Source organism: Pezoporus occidentalis, unplaced genomic scaffold (assembly GCF_034315485.1).
Source record: "Pezoporus occidentalis ecotype Australia unplaced genomic scaffold, CSIRO_AGI_Poc_V1 ctg1, whole genome shotgun sequence".
NCBI classification, from domain to species: domain Eukaryota; kingdom Metazoa; phylum Chordata; class Aves; order Psittaciformes; family Psittacidae; genus Pezoporus; species Pezoporus occidentalis.
The window spans coordinates 6257884-6276050 of record NW_026912778.1 but is presented as its reverse complement, the minus strand read 5'-3'; the positions used below and the strand labels follow the sequence as shown (position 1 = coordinate 6276050).

The window sequence follows — 18167 nt, the reverse complement described above, 5'->3', positions numbered from 1 at the left end:
AGATGTGGGAGTGATTAGATGGCTTGAAAGTTTCCAGGGACTATACCTTTACTGTATCTGTTGAAATAAGTTTGAGATTACTTTTGGTAAACCACATCCAGGCTTTTCCCCTCTGTGCCAAACATGTCCTGCCAGTATTTTAATACTAATCCAGGATGTGCCTGCTTGCCCAGTTTGTGAGAGGGGGAGGGGAAAAAAAAACCCTGTCAAATTGCAATTGATTATAAACTCACCCAAGTGTTCTGAGTGCTGAGCAACAATCATAATCATACAGAAACTTCTCTTTACCTAAAAATACCCTACAGTCAACAAAGAAGTCTGAAGACAAAAATAAATGACACAAGAAACCAATAAGAAATCGTACCTATTTAAAAACACTTTGGAAAAATAAAGGTTTTTCTGTTGTTTTGTTTTCTTTTTGTTTGTTTGTTTTTGTTTTTTTTTTTTTTGCTTAATTTAGGAAAGCTGAAGTTGATTGACTTTGTGCACTGCAAAACACTGCACAATGTCTTTCTTTGGTATTAGCATGCAACTAAGAGAGAGGTCAAAAGCATCTTGTGCTATGTCTGAGGGTGCTGGTGTTAAATCTGCCTTTTGCAAACCCTGGTTTTCACCTCCACCATCTGCCCTTCCCCTGAGACAGTGGGTAAACACACACACACACACACACACAAGATTGTAATTCAGAGGGATGACATCAAAGCTGACAGGAGTAAACCAAATGGGTGGAGTCCTTTCCATCATGCTCCATTTTGTCCTGTGAGGGGAGCAGATAGGATACTACAGCTTGCAAGAAGGGGCTACCTGTGCCATGTACAAATGGCAGTCATGTCCCTACTAGGAGGCAGGCCGGCAAGGTCTCCCAAGAACCCTATGGGGTGGTGAGGCACCTATTTTCATCTTGCCAGCTCCTCCTGTCCTGGCACTGCCCAAAATTAGAACACACTGTCTGCGGCAGGGCCACCAGGCATGCTGTGTGGCCTTGGAGGAAGGTGGCATCTGCTTTTCCTTGCCTTATAGCTGGGCATAAAGGTCAACCAAGTTACTAGGAAGCCAAAGCTGCAACAGTAGAAGCTTTAACAGGATAGCTGGTACAGGAAGAAAGGAAGCAGCTTCAGTACAGAAGAAGTGTGCTATGAAAAACACTCCAGCCCTCTGAAGAGACCTAGGGCTCTTCCCACAGAAATATCCAGGGGATGCATTTTTTGAGTGAAGCATTGTTGGCGCTTTCTTTCAAACAGTCTGGTTATTAGGAGAGAAGAGTGTCTTTTAAGAGCATGGACACAGTTACCACTCTGCAAAAACTTCTGGCAAAGTTCTATTAATTTATTTAATCTCAAGTTTACGCTGACCTAAGGTCAAAGCCTGCTGCTCTCACAGATTTCAATGGGAACAGGCTCAGGACTTTGAGGAGGAACAGTTGCATGCATGCCAGAAAGGACTTTCCGAGAGAAATATATAAATTCTTCTTTACACTAACATAAAAAACTACAAGAACTCTTGTGGAGACACTTCCAAAATCTGAAAACAGCACAGTGATTTTTTTTTTTCCCTTCTGCATGAAGGCAGTCTTGAAGATTATTTGCAGGAGGAGAAACTTCTCTGTAAGATAATGTGCCTTGACAGTTCAGGGGATTGGTAATGAGGCACAGAGTCTTTCATTTCTTCTAGGTCACTACTATAACGATGGCCAAGGTCAATAGCAACTGGAAGTCATTATCAGCTGGTGGCTGCAGTAGTTTATCTGAAATTAGTTGGTAGCCCCAGCACAGCTTCAGTAGGACACATGTCCACATGATAAAAGCCACTATCACAACGACATGTCTTTGGTTGTCTGAGGAAATAATCTATGCACCTACTGTGTGAACAGTGAACTTACAGTTTGTCCCTGAAGCTGTCAGGAGAGTATGAGCAAACCATGCTGTTCTTTCTGGGCACAGGTTTTGATGTTATCAGTCTAGCATCTATCATAATCACTGGGCTCAGGGTAGAATTACCATTTAATGAAACTGATTTCGCACAATTGTTTCTTTTTAAAGACATACTAAATCAGCCCTCTCTTGGATACTTGCACTCTGCAAATAGCACTAATGGGACTAAGGCACATAAATTGAATCGTACTTTATCACAACCAACGTATTTCCTGACAATCCAGGATGGTGCTACATTGAAAGCCAGAGCCATATTCCTTCACTGGGAGCAATGGGAATTTGTAAGCACTGTTGAACTTTGGCTCTGACATGCCTATGAACCTCAAATAGAGTCAAAGAAACGGCTTTAGCTTGGGAAGCCACTGCTCTCCCACACCTCTAATAATTTCAGGTTCTTTACATTTCTCTAATTTCTCACATTGCTCCTGTCATTGATGGGAGCACCATTATGGTGTCATTATTATTTTTTTTTTCCGCTATTAAACTCACTTTCTTGTGTTTCCAACCGTCAGTAGTGTTTATGGTACTACTTGGATTTATTTTACTCCATTGCTTCTTACAGGGTTTTCTTAAGGGTATACTTGTCTGTAGGCCAATATTTTGGATTGGTCCTAAAAGAATTGATTACTTAATATCACAGGCTTACTGAACTTTCAAATAGTGTCTCAGATGTATTTCAGGCAGTATGGGAGTAAGAATAGTTTTCTGACATGTCTATTAGTGGTGGTTTTTGTTTCATTCATCTGTAAAGAACGCAGTTTGCACACTCTGAGACTGCACTGCAATAAAAAACAAAGTGCAGGTAATGGGAATAAGCTGGATTTTTTCTTTTTTTTTTCAGAAGAGTACTCCTTACCTGAAGTAAAATATTAATGTATTCTACTTGCCACTGAAATACTTAATCTGGTTTTATTTGTCAGTATCCAGGTTTCTATGCTGTAAGAATATGGAATCTCAAAACAGTGCCTGGCTTCAAATAGTATTTGCAGCACTTTGTAATCACTTCACAGCCCTAACTTCTCCTTACCAAAGGCTCAAGGATGCAAATGATTATGAGAAGAGACTCATTCTTAAAAGAACAGAAACCTCTTATCTTCTGGTTTTGTAGGAACAGTATGACATCATAAGGCAAGAAACACTTCATATTAAGCAGCTTATGAGACAGTGGACAAAACAAGGTAATTTTTCCTAAAAATTATTTGCAGGATGGATACGTGACTGTTAGGAAGTTACAGTGTCTCTAAGGGGCACAGAGAACAGAGCAGAGTTGTTGACTTGCTTTCTGGTTTTTAAAAGGAGGCACTTCTTACTTAACCAGACTACTCCTCATATTTACTTAGGGTACAATTTTAGTAGCATACCATCCTGTAGGTAAGTTTCTAGTACAGATGCAGTTAAACCAATATAACATCCATTTATTTTCCTTTTTTTCTGGGGAGACACCACTACAAATTCTGTTGCCAAGATGCTTTCAAAATTAGATAAGGATTATATCACCAGGATTTTGGAGACATAGCTGTACCACCAAAAACCTCCAATGTAAATCTGCTCTGTATCTGAGGAAATAGACTAAGTGAAACAATAAAAAACACTTCTTGTGTAGCCAAGCTAAAACTAAGCCTAAAGAAAACCATGTATACATAATTCTATTATTCCAAAGCCATTTCTTTGTTTGAAGGTTTATGTAAACTAATCAGCTTGCTGTCACATTGGTATTACAGTTAAGACTGTGGCAGTACTTCCATCATAACAAACTTTTGTGGTGTTTCTTGTTGAGATGGAAATGCTCGCCTTGCATTGAGAATTTTTATATCAGCCTTGTCAGACATCTGGAAATTAAAAATGAAGCTGTGCAGAGAATTTAATAGAACTCACAGTGTATCTTTTTCAGAAGCCATTTTTGTTTTAGTTATTTGCTGTATTATGTCCTCATCAAAGGTGATGAGCCTTAGAGAGGGCAGCTCCAGACCTGAATTTTGTCTTGTGAGCTGGCTACATTAAGCACCAACGAAGTGCTAAAGGTATGAAAGCTTCTTTCTTGTAGCTTGGGTAGGCAAAAAGATAAATCAGAAGGGTTTTGAAGCAAGAAGTTATTATTATGTCATTATAAAGCCGGATATGCATCAATACAGCCATAATGATTTATACCCTTTAAATATCTGGCTCATATATTCTAACTTTATTAGAGGTAATACTTCAGTTTCAAAGGGATTACGCTTCTGGAAAATCTGTGGTGGAGCTCCAATTGCAATATAAATAGGGTAAAAAGGCACAGGATAGTAAGTAGGCACTCAGAAAAAGGGTCAGGGCAAACCTATTTTTAACGGTTCTGAATTAGTTTTCTATTATATATAATTTCGAACTAGAAAGCAGTATTGAGGTTTATCTGGCAAAGATCAATTCCTGGCACTTTGGCTTCAGTTTAAACAAGGTGGTGGACAAGGCATGGTGGTCAAAGAAAAGTGAAAGATGTGAGAGGAATCTTCAGCGCTTCAGAGAAATGTATGTCTTTATCCTGCAACTTGCTGATTAATCCTGTAAAAAACCCTAACAACAGCTTGGTAGCATTACCAAGACTTTGCCCTAAATGAGGCTCTGACAGTTTCTAGCTTGACCTTTTGTTTCCAGTGATTTATAAAAATAGGCTGAAACTCAGCAGATCAAAGCAGTGTCTAAGCTGCTTATCTTTAGTTTATAAACTCCGGCTTTCTTTGGGCTTACGGCAGTGCTTTTAATGTTGGGTGTATTTTTTTTTTTTAATAAGAGATTTAAAAAAATCTTTAAAATACAGATCTTAACGATCTTCAAAATCTTTTAAGATCTTTAAAACGTAGCAAGATAGTAATACTTAACCCATGAGCAGCATTTCTTGCTGCTGTTACATTCAACGAAAATATTTCCAGCAGCGCCTCTGTTAAAATGTCACAAGCATCTTGAAACGCTAGAATGGCAAAACACCTTTCAGGGAACAGATCCAACACAGATACCCTCTGAGCTGGATCAGATTAATTTTCACTTAAATTTGACCTAAACAGCAGAATGCTTAAAAGAAACATACCTGAGAGAGATTATGACAAAATTAAATTGGAATAAGACGGGATGAATTTTAAAACAGAAGTTCTCTGATGGGAAAATACAAGTCTGTGCTAAACTGAATACAGGCTCAAGACAGTCTGAATCTCTGACCTTCCTATAGGTCCAGTGCTGGTTTCCCTTCATCCCGTGACAGTCATACAGTGTGACAGGGCTACTGTGTGAAATGGCGTCGAAGCAGAACTTCCTGGTGTGAAGGGGCTCTCCAGGGCGGATGTCTTCTCTCCAACCAAAAGTGAAGAGCTAGAAAAACAGTCAGGCAATATAATGATATATTACTAGTGAAAAATGTTTAAAACCACACACAAAGCTTGATCCTTCCTGTGTATGATTCAGTGATGCCAACTACCTTAACTGAAGTGCATCGGTGCCAGTGTGGTATATACCCCAGGAAGGCAAAATCCGTATGGCAAGCAATTAAAAAATCTCTGGTGCCACAGTACAGTGCAGATGAGAGGGGATATGATGTATTAAAGCCTTTAGTTACCCCAGTTAAAGCAGCACTGGTCTGCAGTAGAACTACAGCTACTTAGGACTCAGAAAGTCTCTCCTAGTGATGCTCCTCTAACTCTTATTTGGGTCTGAAGAAGCTACCTAGACAGATCTTCTCATCACAGCATCTTTCCCATGTTTAATGAACAGTTTCCTTCTGTTTATATGGGAAACTGTTAGCACGCCCTCTCTCAACTGTCTTCCCTAAACAGCACATGTTAAATGAATTTCATCTTCCTACTGTGAGACTTGCGAGCTACAGGCAGCTTGTTAAAGACCTTTTTCTCAGTGCCTGAGAGGAATCATGGAGGCTTACAGTTAACAGAGGCATCTTTCTCAATTAGATACCAGCTGTCTGAAATAATGCTTTGACACTGCAGTCTTTCAATCATTAGATGAAGGTGACAGGTCTGACAGCATCAGATTTAAAGATGCAGAGTGCATTTTTCTCTCCCATGGACTAATCCTTGCAGAAAATGGGTTGCAGGTTGCAAATTACTATCTAGAAGCTCTGCTGAGAGCTGTGAGGTTTTATTCTCTCCCTTTCCCCCCTCTTCTTTTTTTCTTTTTGATGTCAGTGCTATTCTTCGTCTTTCTGCATGACTTTTGATTTTCCATAGTATAAACTGAAACATAACATTGAGAAAGTGAAGCTCTTTCTAAATGAGTGAACTTTATTAGTGGAAACCGTTTAGCTGTGATGGCTCATGCGGAACTGCACGCAGGCTCATTAGGCGGAAAGGCAGCTCCCGATACTGTGCTCAGACTGCTTCCAGCACTGCACCTACCCCATCTCAGGATCTTTTCAGCCCTTACCTAGCACCCTGCTCCCTGCAGTGTGTACATTCCCTGGTAGAACCAGCATCTACAAATGACAGTCGGTGTAGTGTGGGTCTGATTCTGTATACTTCTGCTGTGGTTCCCAAGTTTTAAACCTTTCATTGTGATAGCTATCTCCTTTCTGTGTTCCTTTGAAAAAATACAGCTTTGAAACAAGCTGCATCCTTCAATGCTGTACCATCCTCCAAATGCCACATTTGAGAGGCATTACTGTTTCCCTTGGCCTGCAAGCACAAAATACAAGCCTATATCTGAATATTTCTCTTTTTCATTGTCCGTCTTACTGTAAGCCCATGTTCCCTCTGTTAACTGCTGTTGCTCCCTATTTATTTCAGCATTTCAGGTTTTCTAGACAGCATTTTCTTAATCTACACCTGTGTCCTGCTTATTTCTTCTTTGTCCAAGAGTGCTTTTTACATTTATCTGCAGCAAAATGCAGTGGACAGCTTTAACTTCATTTTCAAAACAATCTCTGCTTTTCAAAAGGTTAAGTCTTTTTCTACTTTTCTTCATGTTTCCTGGAACCAGCATCATGGATGCCCTACAAAGATAACGTCATTTCACAAGCAAAGACAGAAGATTTGGTACAGAAAAAATCTACACTGCTGTTTCGTTAGAAAAAGAGAAACCTGGGATAATTTTCCCTTAAGGAAAAAACAACAAAAGACATTTCTTTCTCTTACTTTGTACCTTTCTACAGACAAGTAATAAACCTGGAGTTCAAAGTGATGAATAACAAATACCTAGAGGAATGCTGTGGAACAGTGGTTTCGCAATATTCTCGCTCTCATTACTACTACAAGACAGAGATCCTCTTGAATGACATTCCTCATCTTTCCCAGTGGGTGGCTCTCGAAATTTCTCATTCTGTGCATGACTAGAGAACTGAGGGGCCAATTCCTGCTGCTCTCTGGACCTTGGCCGGGGACTACCATCCCACTGAAAGTATCGCTACACTTGAAAGGCTCAAGCTAGCCCTTAAATCAGGTCATTCTGATCCAGGCTATCTCTTTCCAGTCCTGTGTGATTTCTGAAGACTGCCAGGGCAGTGTTCTGTTTGAAAGTCAAGATGTGATGACAGGGGTTTTTTGATCCCTTTCACTGAAAACCAGGATCTGTGCAATAGTAGATCTCAATGTTTAGACTAGCACAGATTCTCTGCCTCCTTCCTAGCCTCCTGTTTTGTAAAACTGTTTCATTTTAAGTCAAGAAGTACATCTTCTGTCTAGTGATACTATTATAAAATAAACTTGTTGGGGACAGGAACTAAATTTTAGGACTAAGAGAAGAGAAAAAAGATTGTTCAGAAAAAGGTTATACTTCTCCATATACCTAATTAATATTAAGATTTTGTAATTACAAGCAAAATTTGAAGGCCTGCAGTCCTTCCAATCTCATCATTCTAAGCTATTCTCCATTTCACAGCCAATTTTCTTTAGTTAACACTAAAACTGGTGAACATAGAAATTCTCTCTCCACTGTCTAATGTGCCACAATGCTACATGTTATTAGCTGAAGTCCTGAGTTACACAGTGCTTTGCTTTGCCACCACCTGTCACTTTGGATTTTGCTGTTCCTTTGACCCAAGCTGTTAGGAGCCACCTGTGTTGGATTTTATGAGAAGTGGATGAACCTTTTTGTACCCCTTCATTCATTCCTGTCTGCTTTTTGATTTGCAACAAGGCTGCACCTACATTTCCAGACACATTATTAACAAACAGCAGGCTGGTGATAACCTGCAACATGCCAAGCTGCTGTTCACTGTTCCATGCTGCACCCAAGAAACCTTCTGTCCCAGCAGATGCTTATACTCTTCCTCTGCCTTCTCCCATACCACAGAGCCCAAAAACCAGCCCCATCCTCTGCATCTGCAACCAAGCAACCACTCAGCCCTCATGCTTTAGCTTTTCATGCAGCCTAGCCTTGTCACACACTATCTGGGGAAAACAGAGCTTTCCAGCGTCATGTGTAATTGGCACAGGGCCTGAAGAATGATTGCCTGATACAGCCACTGGATTGGGACCGTATATAGGACAAAGGCCTTTTTGATAATATTAATGCTTTCCAGCCTGAGAACATTGCTCAATTACCTGCTGCCTGGCTGGGGTCCGTCAGCTGGCATTGTGCTTTTGACTACGGGTTAGACTTGAGTGGACAACATGTGCCCTGCACAAAGAGGAAATGCCACATTTCAGAACTGCACCTTGACCTGAACTATACCTCCAGGCAGAGAAGAAAAAGCTCAGCAGGCTGCACAGCCGCTTGGCGGGCTGTGCTGGAGATGATGCCTGTCCACCTCACTCCCTGGCCAGGCTGGGGCACTTGAGAAGAGAGAGTGATACCTGTCATTTTCCTTTGCTGCTGGTTATCAGTCCAGCAGAAACACAGCTTTCCCTGAAGTTAGCTCTTGGGCAGACAGAGTTGTAAGAACACCACACTCTGCTATCACAGAATCATAGAGTAGTTAGGGTTGGAAAGGACCTTAAGATCATTTAGTTTCAACCCCCTGCCATGGGCAGGGACACCTCACACTAAACCGTGTCACCCAAGGCTCTGTCCAACCTATTCCTCCTGCCCTTTCCTTCCCCTTTGTGTTTTAATTTTGGAGAAATTTAGAGAAAGTGCAGTGATCTCTGTCAATTTATACCACAAGTTACAAGAGCAGCTCAGTGTCAATCCAAGCTGATTGAAATATGATAATAAAATGCTTGATGTTTTCATTAATGCTGATAGTTTCTACTGGCATATGTAAAAAATCATGTAGTCAACAAACTCAAAATACGTAAGCAATAAGGAGCTTCTCTCTGAGGGTCGGTCAGGTGTTCAGCACTTGTTCCCAAACACTCTTTAACAAAGTTCATCTTCAGAGCTTACTATGTTGCAAGTGGAAGACCGCACCTTCTCAAGAGATGATTTACTGGACTCTGGTCCCACACACTGCAGGTAATATTCAGCCTTTGGGACTGAATATGAATCAAGGAATTTCATCAAAATATACCAATCTAAACCACACTTCTATCAACTGTCACCAACCTAGGGCCAGATTTTAACACACAACCCTGCAACAAATGAGTTGAAACAAAAGAAAACAGCTTGCTTTGAGGGTTAAATAGCTAAATAGCTGTTAGATAATTAAGCTGCCTTTGGGTGTGTTTGCATTTGCTTGCCTGGAGCTGCAATAGCCTCAGGAGGAGCATCCAGCAGTGCCCACCACCCAGTCCCTCATCTACAGCAGCCCCGAGGAATCACCAAACTGACCAGCAAATGGACCTTTCCCAACACAGTCACACTGCTTAGGTGGGAGAAGTGGTGTTCCCTGGCAGTATTTTCCATGCTGTCCCACAGTAAGAAGGTACATGCTGTTCCCCCACCAACCCGGCAGAAATAATTCATGCTGTCCCTGGAGTGCAGCTCAAGCGTGGATGTGCTTGAGGCTAGTTCTGGTTCTATGATCTGAAGAGCTGGCTGATTGAACTAGTCTTGCTTAACCCTATCTATTTTAATGAAGTTGCTTTTTGTCATTAGTATAGTATGAGACCTTTACATGGAGTCTGATCCCAAACCTCACAATGCACTGGATTTCCCTTGAAACATGGATTTCTTCCTAACATCCTTCTCCCTTTGCACCCCTTCCCCTTCCTCACAACCATTTACTGTTTCAAAGGATACTTCAAGTCTCCCTTTGCTTTGCTTTCCTTGCTAATTTTTTTTTTTTCTCACCTTTTTGTCCAGTTTTCCTCCCTCCTTTCTCTCATGTCTGTCAGGACATAACTCCCTTCTGAGAAAGGTCTGGAGCTCTTCAGGTTTGTAGATTTTAAAGCCAGAAAGCACTGTGATGATCAACTCTGGACCATACAACTTCTTTCAATTAATTGCTTGGATTACTGGCTGTCTTTCATAAACAGGATTATATTTATCTAGTCTTGGCATCATATCACTGTGCTAGATCTTTGGTAGCTGTGTGAAGACGTCTTCCTTCAGTAGCTTTCTTTTTCCCATGTTGGCACTTCCCTAAGCTGCAATCATCTTTCAGCTTCTCCATTTCAGGCACTTGCACCTCTCCCCCTGCATTTCTGAGTATCCTCAGAGAAGGATTTCTTGACCTCAGCACTTCAAATACCCCTTAGAACTCCCCTCTCTTGAGCTTTTTAAGCTTTTACAAAGTGCCACGTGTGACTGCCAGGTCAATTTTTCTCCTAAGCACTGGGAATTTTTTCTAATCTGGGACCTTCCCCTGTGAAAGGTATGCTCACTAAAATTGCTAATAAATGGTTAGGTTGTACTTTTCATCTGGATTCTCTTTGCTCAGGTTGGCCAGACCCATAGCCTTTGGGTCATGACCCCTTTCCTATGGCACTCACAATGAGTACAAATAAGAGCTCTTTTGCTCCATTCTCCTGAGAGCTAATATATTTTTACCTAGATAAAAGCTTTTTTTTTTTTTGAAATCTTTATCATTCCCTATCTTTCTGAAATGCTTTCTTTCTAGCTTTTACCCATTTATCTTGCTTTTGTCTCATATTCATTTAAAATATAACCACTTACAGAACTTATTGAGATGAAAGCATAAAAGCAGTCTACCACTAGAGCTTTACAAGTCCAGTTACTATATTTAAAATACTTTCAGGTAACTGAACTAAAATCAGCATGTTTTCATGACACAGTGGGGGAGAATGGTGCACCAAAAAGCAGTTTGGGCATTTTTGAAATTAAGACTAATACACAGACCAGGTGGCAGCTGGAGTTTCTGAGGTTATGATAAAGAGTAGTTTGTAAAAGCCATTAAGATCAGCAATAATTCACAGATTACTTCCACACCCTGCATTACTTTGCCCTAGGATAAGGAAAAGCCCTCAGAGAAATGTTTAGAAACTGGAGAAGCAACAGTTTTACACTGCTTTTCTCCTTCTGCTGTTAAAATACCTGTTCGTGTGACCATGTTCTTTCTGAGCCATCCTTCACACAGATGTCCAGCCTCAGCTCAGTCCCTGTGGCTCCATGTTTACTGTCCACACAGAGGTTGGCTGCCACATTTCGTATCTGCAAAACCAAGCAGTAACATTTCACATTACACCAGGCTGCGGAATAGGGCTTCCAACATTAAGTCCACCTCTGAAGGATTTCAGACTGACCATTACATAAAACTGGTGGGAATTGTTTTTTGCAGAGTAGACAGCTGTCCTTCATTGAACTACTTTTTGGGGGAGCAGGTTTAGAAGCAGCAAAGTTTCTGTTTGACAAATGAAAGGTAGGTCTGTATGAAATACTTTCATGCAAAGAAACCAAGAGAAAAAAGTCTGAGAAGTTGAAAGCTTGGTCTGACTGCTCCTACCAGCGCAAGAGAGACCAACTGTAATAAGAGGAAATTATTTCCGTATGAGCTCCTTACAGGCTTTGGAGCTGTATTTCTTAAAGAACCAGGCACACCCTGTTCCAATCCTTGTTCTTTGACACAGTAACACTGTTGCAGATAAGGTCACACACTAGTGCCCGAAGTCCATAAAATCAAAAAAAGTATTCAGCAAATCTGTGCTGAAAGTATGCTTACCCATGGAGATTCCTTGTGCTGTCTGCATGCCTCTGCAAACACTCTGCAGTGTAACTTATTCTTAAAAGGAAAATCTCATTTTTGGAGAATCAACTGAGTCATAATTAATCTGTGACCATCAGTTGTAACAGTTATGTACCATTGCTGCCACATGTATTTTTTGAAAGACTGTGTTGAAAAGGGGTATGTTGCCTGCTGCCACTAAAAGGAGTGAGATGCTAATTTATTTTGCAAATACATGCACATTTCTCCTTAAGTACCTTAGCTGGGCTATTTAAAATTCCTTCAGATAGCTCCAGAACAAAGAGATTTCTTAAAATACTTACCCTGTGAATGAGCTACACAGAAACTGAGTAATCAAAGTGCACATACATGCACAGAAACATGCACAAATACTTTATGTATAGAAAGCAGGTGCATATTTTGACATTCTAGCCACTATTTTGATCCTCAATTTTTTAAAAAAAGAAGAGCTAAATGCTGAATGGAGATTAAGTTGATGTGTATTTTTCCAAGGAAATTATTTCAGAAGTCACTGTTGTTGCCATATTATGTTAGACAAATGTAGACATTGCAACTGCATACCTCATACACATCCAAAAGATAGAAAACTTCTCAGCATAGCACAAAACATTGCAAGGAGGGGCAATTCTCTTGCTTGCAAGACACATGGGAGAGCTACTCTGCCCATTTTGTGATTCTGGAGGACTGGAATCAAGTCTGTTCCCCATGATCTAAGAAAGAGTTTGACAGATGGGAAAGCAATACAAGGTGGAGAAGATGTAAAAAAAGTCACCTTCAGGAAAGTTTTTAGGAGCTGCATTTGTTTAGCCTAGAAAAGAGCAGACAGGGCAAATAATTGGGGAGCATTCATTTAAATGACTGGCTCCAAGAACCTTTCAGCCTTTACCAGATCTCAGAGTAGTATTCTTATAAAATTCAGACAAGCCAAGCTCTAGCGTAATTTTGCTTGTTTTCAGTAGAGTAAAATTGCTACAGGTGAGGTAAGCCACTAGTATTTCATACACACCACCAGATGCAGAAACTGCACTGAGCAGCTCCACAGTACAAAGAATCGTGTTAACTGAAAAAAGAAGGATGAAAAATAATTAGTTCTCAACAGCCCTGCCTTCATTTTCATATCACCCAGCAAGAGAGACTGGAAAGATTAATGAGGGGAACAGATTTTAATTTTATATTCTTAAAGTTTTATGTGAAATACCTACTTCAAGTATAATTTTTTTGAGAGTGTTCGATCATTTCTCAGTGCACTTAAATTTGCATAAATAAAGATTTCTGGCTTAATACAAAATTAAATGATACATAAGTTCTGTTCATGAGAGAGAATTAAAATGGAGCTGCTAACAATTGCCATTAATAGTTGGGGTATATCTATGTGATTCAGAACTATAAAATGACAGTGAATATACTCCGCGTCCAATGAACGTTTATTGGATTAAAGGACTTTCATAATTTTGTCTTGATTAGCATAACTCCATCCCATTCTCGGTCATTTGGACTATGCAGCAAATGTGTCCAACACATTTCTGGAAAAGGTCTGAGCTGAAGCTACATTTAGCTCCTTCACTGCTGGAATCTGTCTTCCCTGTTCTTTATTTCCTCTCCTCTCCCTCTGCTCCTGGAAGGTTTCCTTGTGTTAGTTCTTCCTCTGGTCTGTTGCAGCTTACGTGTTAGCTTATCCTTTTGTTTTGTTTTATCCTTCCTTTCCACTGCAGAGGGGTCATGGTTTGTTTCTCATTTTCTTTTTTTGCAATACAGGCATTTCAGTCAAGTCTGTGCTTTTGTTCTCCGGCATTTTCTGTGTGGCCTTGGCAGTTGCTAGAAATTGAACTGAGCCATCATGCTGCTGCCAGAGCCACAGGGAATGTTTTGCCGAGCACCAGTACCACACAGCCTGCAAATCCCCTAAGTTGCTTTTATGGACAAAAAAAGGAAAGCAGAAGCAGAGTAGGGAGAGGCTTTTTTTTTCTCATTTATACATCAATATGCATTTGAACTGCCTTGTCTTCAGTCACACAGCACAATGGATTTTAAATTTCTGAGGTGACGGGTTACAACTAGAAAAGAAATAGCTAGTGATTCTAGTACACTCATATTTCCGACATTTGCATTTGGGAAACTGCAGGGACTGGGTATGAACAGGAGGCAGATTTTATCACCCATGCAGGAAGGGCATTGAGTTGCTACATAGATAGCTTATTTGCTCAACCTTATGCTATCATTTGTACACACAGATAGCTATATGGGAAAAGCAGGCTCTCAAGGAGTCTGTGTGGACTAACAGGGATGGTAAGTGGTGATCTTAAAGGCTGTTTCAGAATTAGACATCCTGAGAAAAGCATGGGACACTACATGTAAGTCATTAGGCATATTTAGTTCTTGAAATGCCATCCTAACACATGTTGGGAGAGATACTAAGACTATGGGTCCTGTGGTCTTTATGGAGAGTGGATAAGGTTTGAAAACACAGAGAATACAAACTCTAAGGAGTCTATTTTCTCCCTTTTTTACACTGGAGGTGTCTGAGCAAGGATGTACATACAGGCTTCTTAGTGCTCCACTGATGCGCGTGAAACAAAGATGAGTCACGTGGGTGGGATTTCTGCTGGTGTAGTATCTGACTCCTGTGCTGTAAATGAGGTAGAAAGCCATAAGAGGAAGCCACTGGGTAAGCCTAGATACAGTAATCCTTGGGTTTTACAAAAAAGCAGTGAACTTATGTTAAAACTACAGCTTAAAGTTAGTCAGCTCATGTTAAAAAGACTTTTCTCCAGAGTAGGCCAGGCCTTGAGAGTAGTTTAGCTTGCTGGCACTGTGATGGGGAAGGAGCTACCCTGCATGTTCATCACAGCACAAAACTGTCTGTGCCAAAAGCAAAAAGTGGGAAAGCATAGAAATCTAAACCCAAATTTATGTTTAATATGGTCATCTGTTAGAATGATGAACATGGAGATGGTGCTGGGACTATCCTTAGAGTGCAACGAGAGAGGCACCCTGGTGCTATCAGTTTATATAATGCTTTCCATACATCTAACTTAATGGCTCAAATAAGAAAGTGGCTGTAGCTCTTCAAAGACATGACCAATGTCCATTTATATTGCTTTTTTCATTTGAGCAGCACTTACAGCCAGTTTTAGCTTACATTCTCAGATAAGCCTAGGGCCATCAGAGTCTACAGATCAAATATGGAAAAATGAGCCACCTTTCCTGTCAACTGATACATAGTAATTTTAAAAGTTTTTATCCTTTGTGTGAGCCATAAAAAGGAAAAGTCAAAGTTAAAAGAAGCCAAGAGCTGCCAAAGACCTCACTGAAGAAACAGGGGACTCTGTTATTCAGCACGACATTGATCCCAATGAAAGAATTTGAACAGCCCAGCTGTGTGCAGCACTTGCTCTGTGCAGGGTGGGGAATAGCTGCTTATATCGCTTTTGTACAAAAGATGTGTGACACTTGGTGGGCTCAGATTGACTCATTAAGAGTATGAGTATGACACTTTAAAAAAAGGAAGTTATCAAAAGAGAAGTTAGTGAGTTCTTAAGCTTTAATCCTTTTTCAAATGTGCTGCTTGACTTAACTTCATGGGTGATGTTTTCAATGCCAGTGCTGTAAAACACTTCTGTAAAATCCACAAGTTTGGGACTGAGAAAGGAATATTTTCAGGTCCTACAGCTCAGCAATAATGCAGTGACTAAAAGACTTGCTGTGCATTAAGTCACTGAATACAAAGTTGGCGTGGTTGAAGCCCAGCCATGCAGCTCGCTCTCTCACTTCCCCCCCCCCCCCCCTTCCTCCCCCCTGCTCCTGGAGGGATGGGGAGGAGAATCAAAAGAATGTACCTCCCACGGGTTGAGATAAGAACAGTCCAGTAACTAAGGTATAACACAAACCACTGCTGCTACCACCAACAATGATAAGGGAAATAACAAAGGAAGAGAATACAACCGCTCACCACCCGCCAACCGATACCCAGCCAGACCTGAGCAGTGATCTAACCCTTTCAGGCAACTGCCCCCAGTTTGCATCCTGGGCATGATGTGCTGTGGTATGGAATACCTCTTTGGTCAGTTTGGGTCAGGTGTCCTGTCTCTGCTTCCTCCTGGCCTCCCCTCCTCCCTGGCAGAGCATGAGGCTCACAAAGTCCTTGGTCAGGGTAAACATTACTGAGCAGCAAGTAAAGCCATTGGTGTTACCAGCGCTGTTCCCAGGCTGAAAGTCAAAACCACAGCACTGCACCAGCTACTAAGAAGGAGAAAAATGACTGCTACTGCTGAACCCAGGACACAAGTTCATGTAACAGCAAATGAAACCAAGCCTAAATATTTCCTTTTTGACTATTTTTTTTTATAGCAGACTATAATAAATTTCAACAGTTGACATTATATGATTGATTTACTGTAAAATGTGTTTTCAAAGATATTGTTGGAAGCTGTGATATCTGCGCAGTATATTCATGCTGGATCACAGCTTGCAGATTCATGAGTACTTCCTAAGAAAACACTGGGTGTCCAAATCTCACCTAATGAAGCTATTGTTTTAACTTCCTTCAACAGGGTTTCAAATACACATTACAAATAAATTATTCTATCTTAGAAAGAGAATGGGATGGGTATTATTGTTTTTCAACATGTAGCATACTTCCCAATATATTCAGAAGGGTAAGAACAAAACCTAATTGAAAACTTTCCTTTTTCCCATGGTGGGAAAGGAAAGAGTACAGTTATCTCACCCAGACACAGAACTGACAGTCTCACTAACCTTTTCTGTCTGGATTTGCTGTTACATTGCTTTACTACACATATTTGAGATGTTACAAGGCAGAACGGGGTATCAAGGGAACATACACACTGCCAGCCACAAAGGACAAAAGGCAGAAACATGCAGAAGAGATAAGGCCATGACAAGCATAGTGAAGAAGAATGGGTTTTGGTTTTCAAATTTCCTTCTTTTCCATCATGAACAGACTTGGTCAAGAAATGTAGAGGGTCACATTTTAAATAAATGCATTTGCAAAAAAGTGTTGTACAGAGGCTGTTTATGAGATGCCTGTTTTCCCACCACATGCTTTTACTATACATATCAAAATACTGGAGCCAAAAATCGTCTGAGTAGCTCATTGTTTATTCTTTCTCAGGCTGGCATAGACAAGCAGACATAAAGTCTTTCCAAGTGGAAGCAGAGAGGGTACTAAATGACAGTCAGTCTTGGCACAGACTTTTGGTGTGTATAATCAGCAAGGTTTCTGGAGCTGCTTGATTCTTACAAAGCAGTAACACACAGTCTGTTTTCCTCTTTCAGCTTCTAATTATGACAGCCATTGACCTTCAAGTTTTTTCAAGTATCTTGCAAGTGCCAACAAATTAATTAAAACTTCATAGGAATACGACAGTCTCAGGAAAAAACGGAGTAGTAAGGCTGAAACTTCTCATTGTTTAAGAGAAAGTACATTTTAGAGGAAAAAAGAAAGCCTTTGGTCTGCACTTCTTTCCTAAAAGCTCAGTAAGTACTTTTAAGGTACAGATTTGATTCTACTGCTAAGATTCTTTATTTTCTTTGTCAAAGTCTTGCTTTTATGCAAAAAGTATATTAATATTGCTGTAAAAAAGAATGAATACCTGAATCAAAATCTGTTCTATTTAGACCCTCTGGTTAAGGATTGTTCAGCTGGGCAGAGATATTACACATCTCATGATCATAGTCATCCAAGGACACACGTGTATAGATGTGGAAGATGATAGTGAAGGAAGATCATAGTAGTGGTTGCAGCAGCTGATCCAGCCTGACTTCTACTGATAAAATCCGTACCTCTTGGTATATACATTAATCCCATAAAGTGTGGACAGCGGCAAAGGTAAAAGGTAAAAACAACTTTAACAGCAAAGGAATTCATTATTGACAAAAAGTAGCAAACAGTAAGACACAAACTGAATTTCCTTTGAACATCTGTAATTGGTAGTTTACAAAGAGGACTTAAGGACTGCTACTACCACAGGGAGCTATTATTAAATTTGGGGTGAGGTAATTTGCTTTTTAAAAAAAGATATTCTGGAGCACAGTAGAAGCACCTGTATAGAAACCCCCTGCATGGTCCAGCCTTGACTACTGTGGATACGCACAGGTGTGAGGAGTTTTAACAAATGTTTTGGTCAAAGTTTCAACTTCAGCCCCAAGAATACCTCCAGCAAAAGCAGAGAAGGCCAGAATTCATGGTACAGATATTCCTATGATGTTTTTAAAAGTAG

At 40.4% G+C, this 18167-nt stretch overlaps 1 protein-coding gene across 1 annotated transcript in view; it reads right to left on the bottom strand.

Annotated features, from left to right (window-relative positions):
* GALNTL6 (polypeptide N-acetylgalactosaminyltransferase like 6) overlaps positions 1-18167 on the bottom strand; it is a 471163-nt gene that overhangs the window by 4237 nt on the left and 448759 nt on the right. The window contains exons 10-11 of the mRNA XM_062622433.1: positions 11280-11396; positions 5118-5267 (exon numbers count right to left, since the gene is read on the bottom strand). Of these exons, the coding sequence (XP_062478417.1) occupies positions 5118-5267; positions 11280-11396 (267 nt within the window). The remainder of the gene's footprint in view (positions 1-5117; positions 5268-11279; positions 11397-18167) is intronic.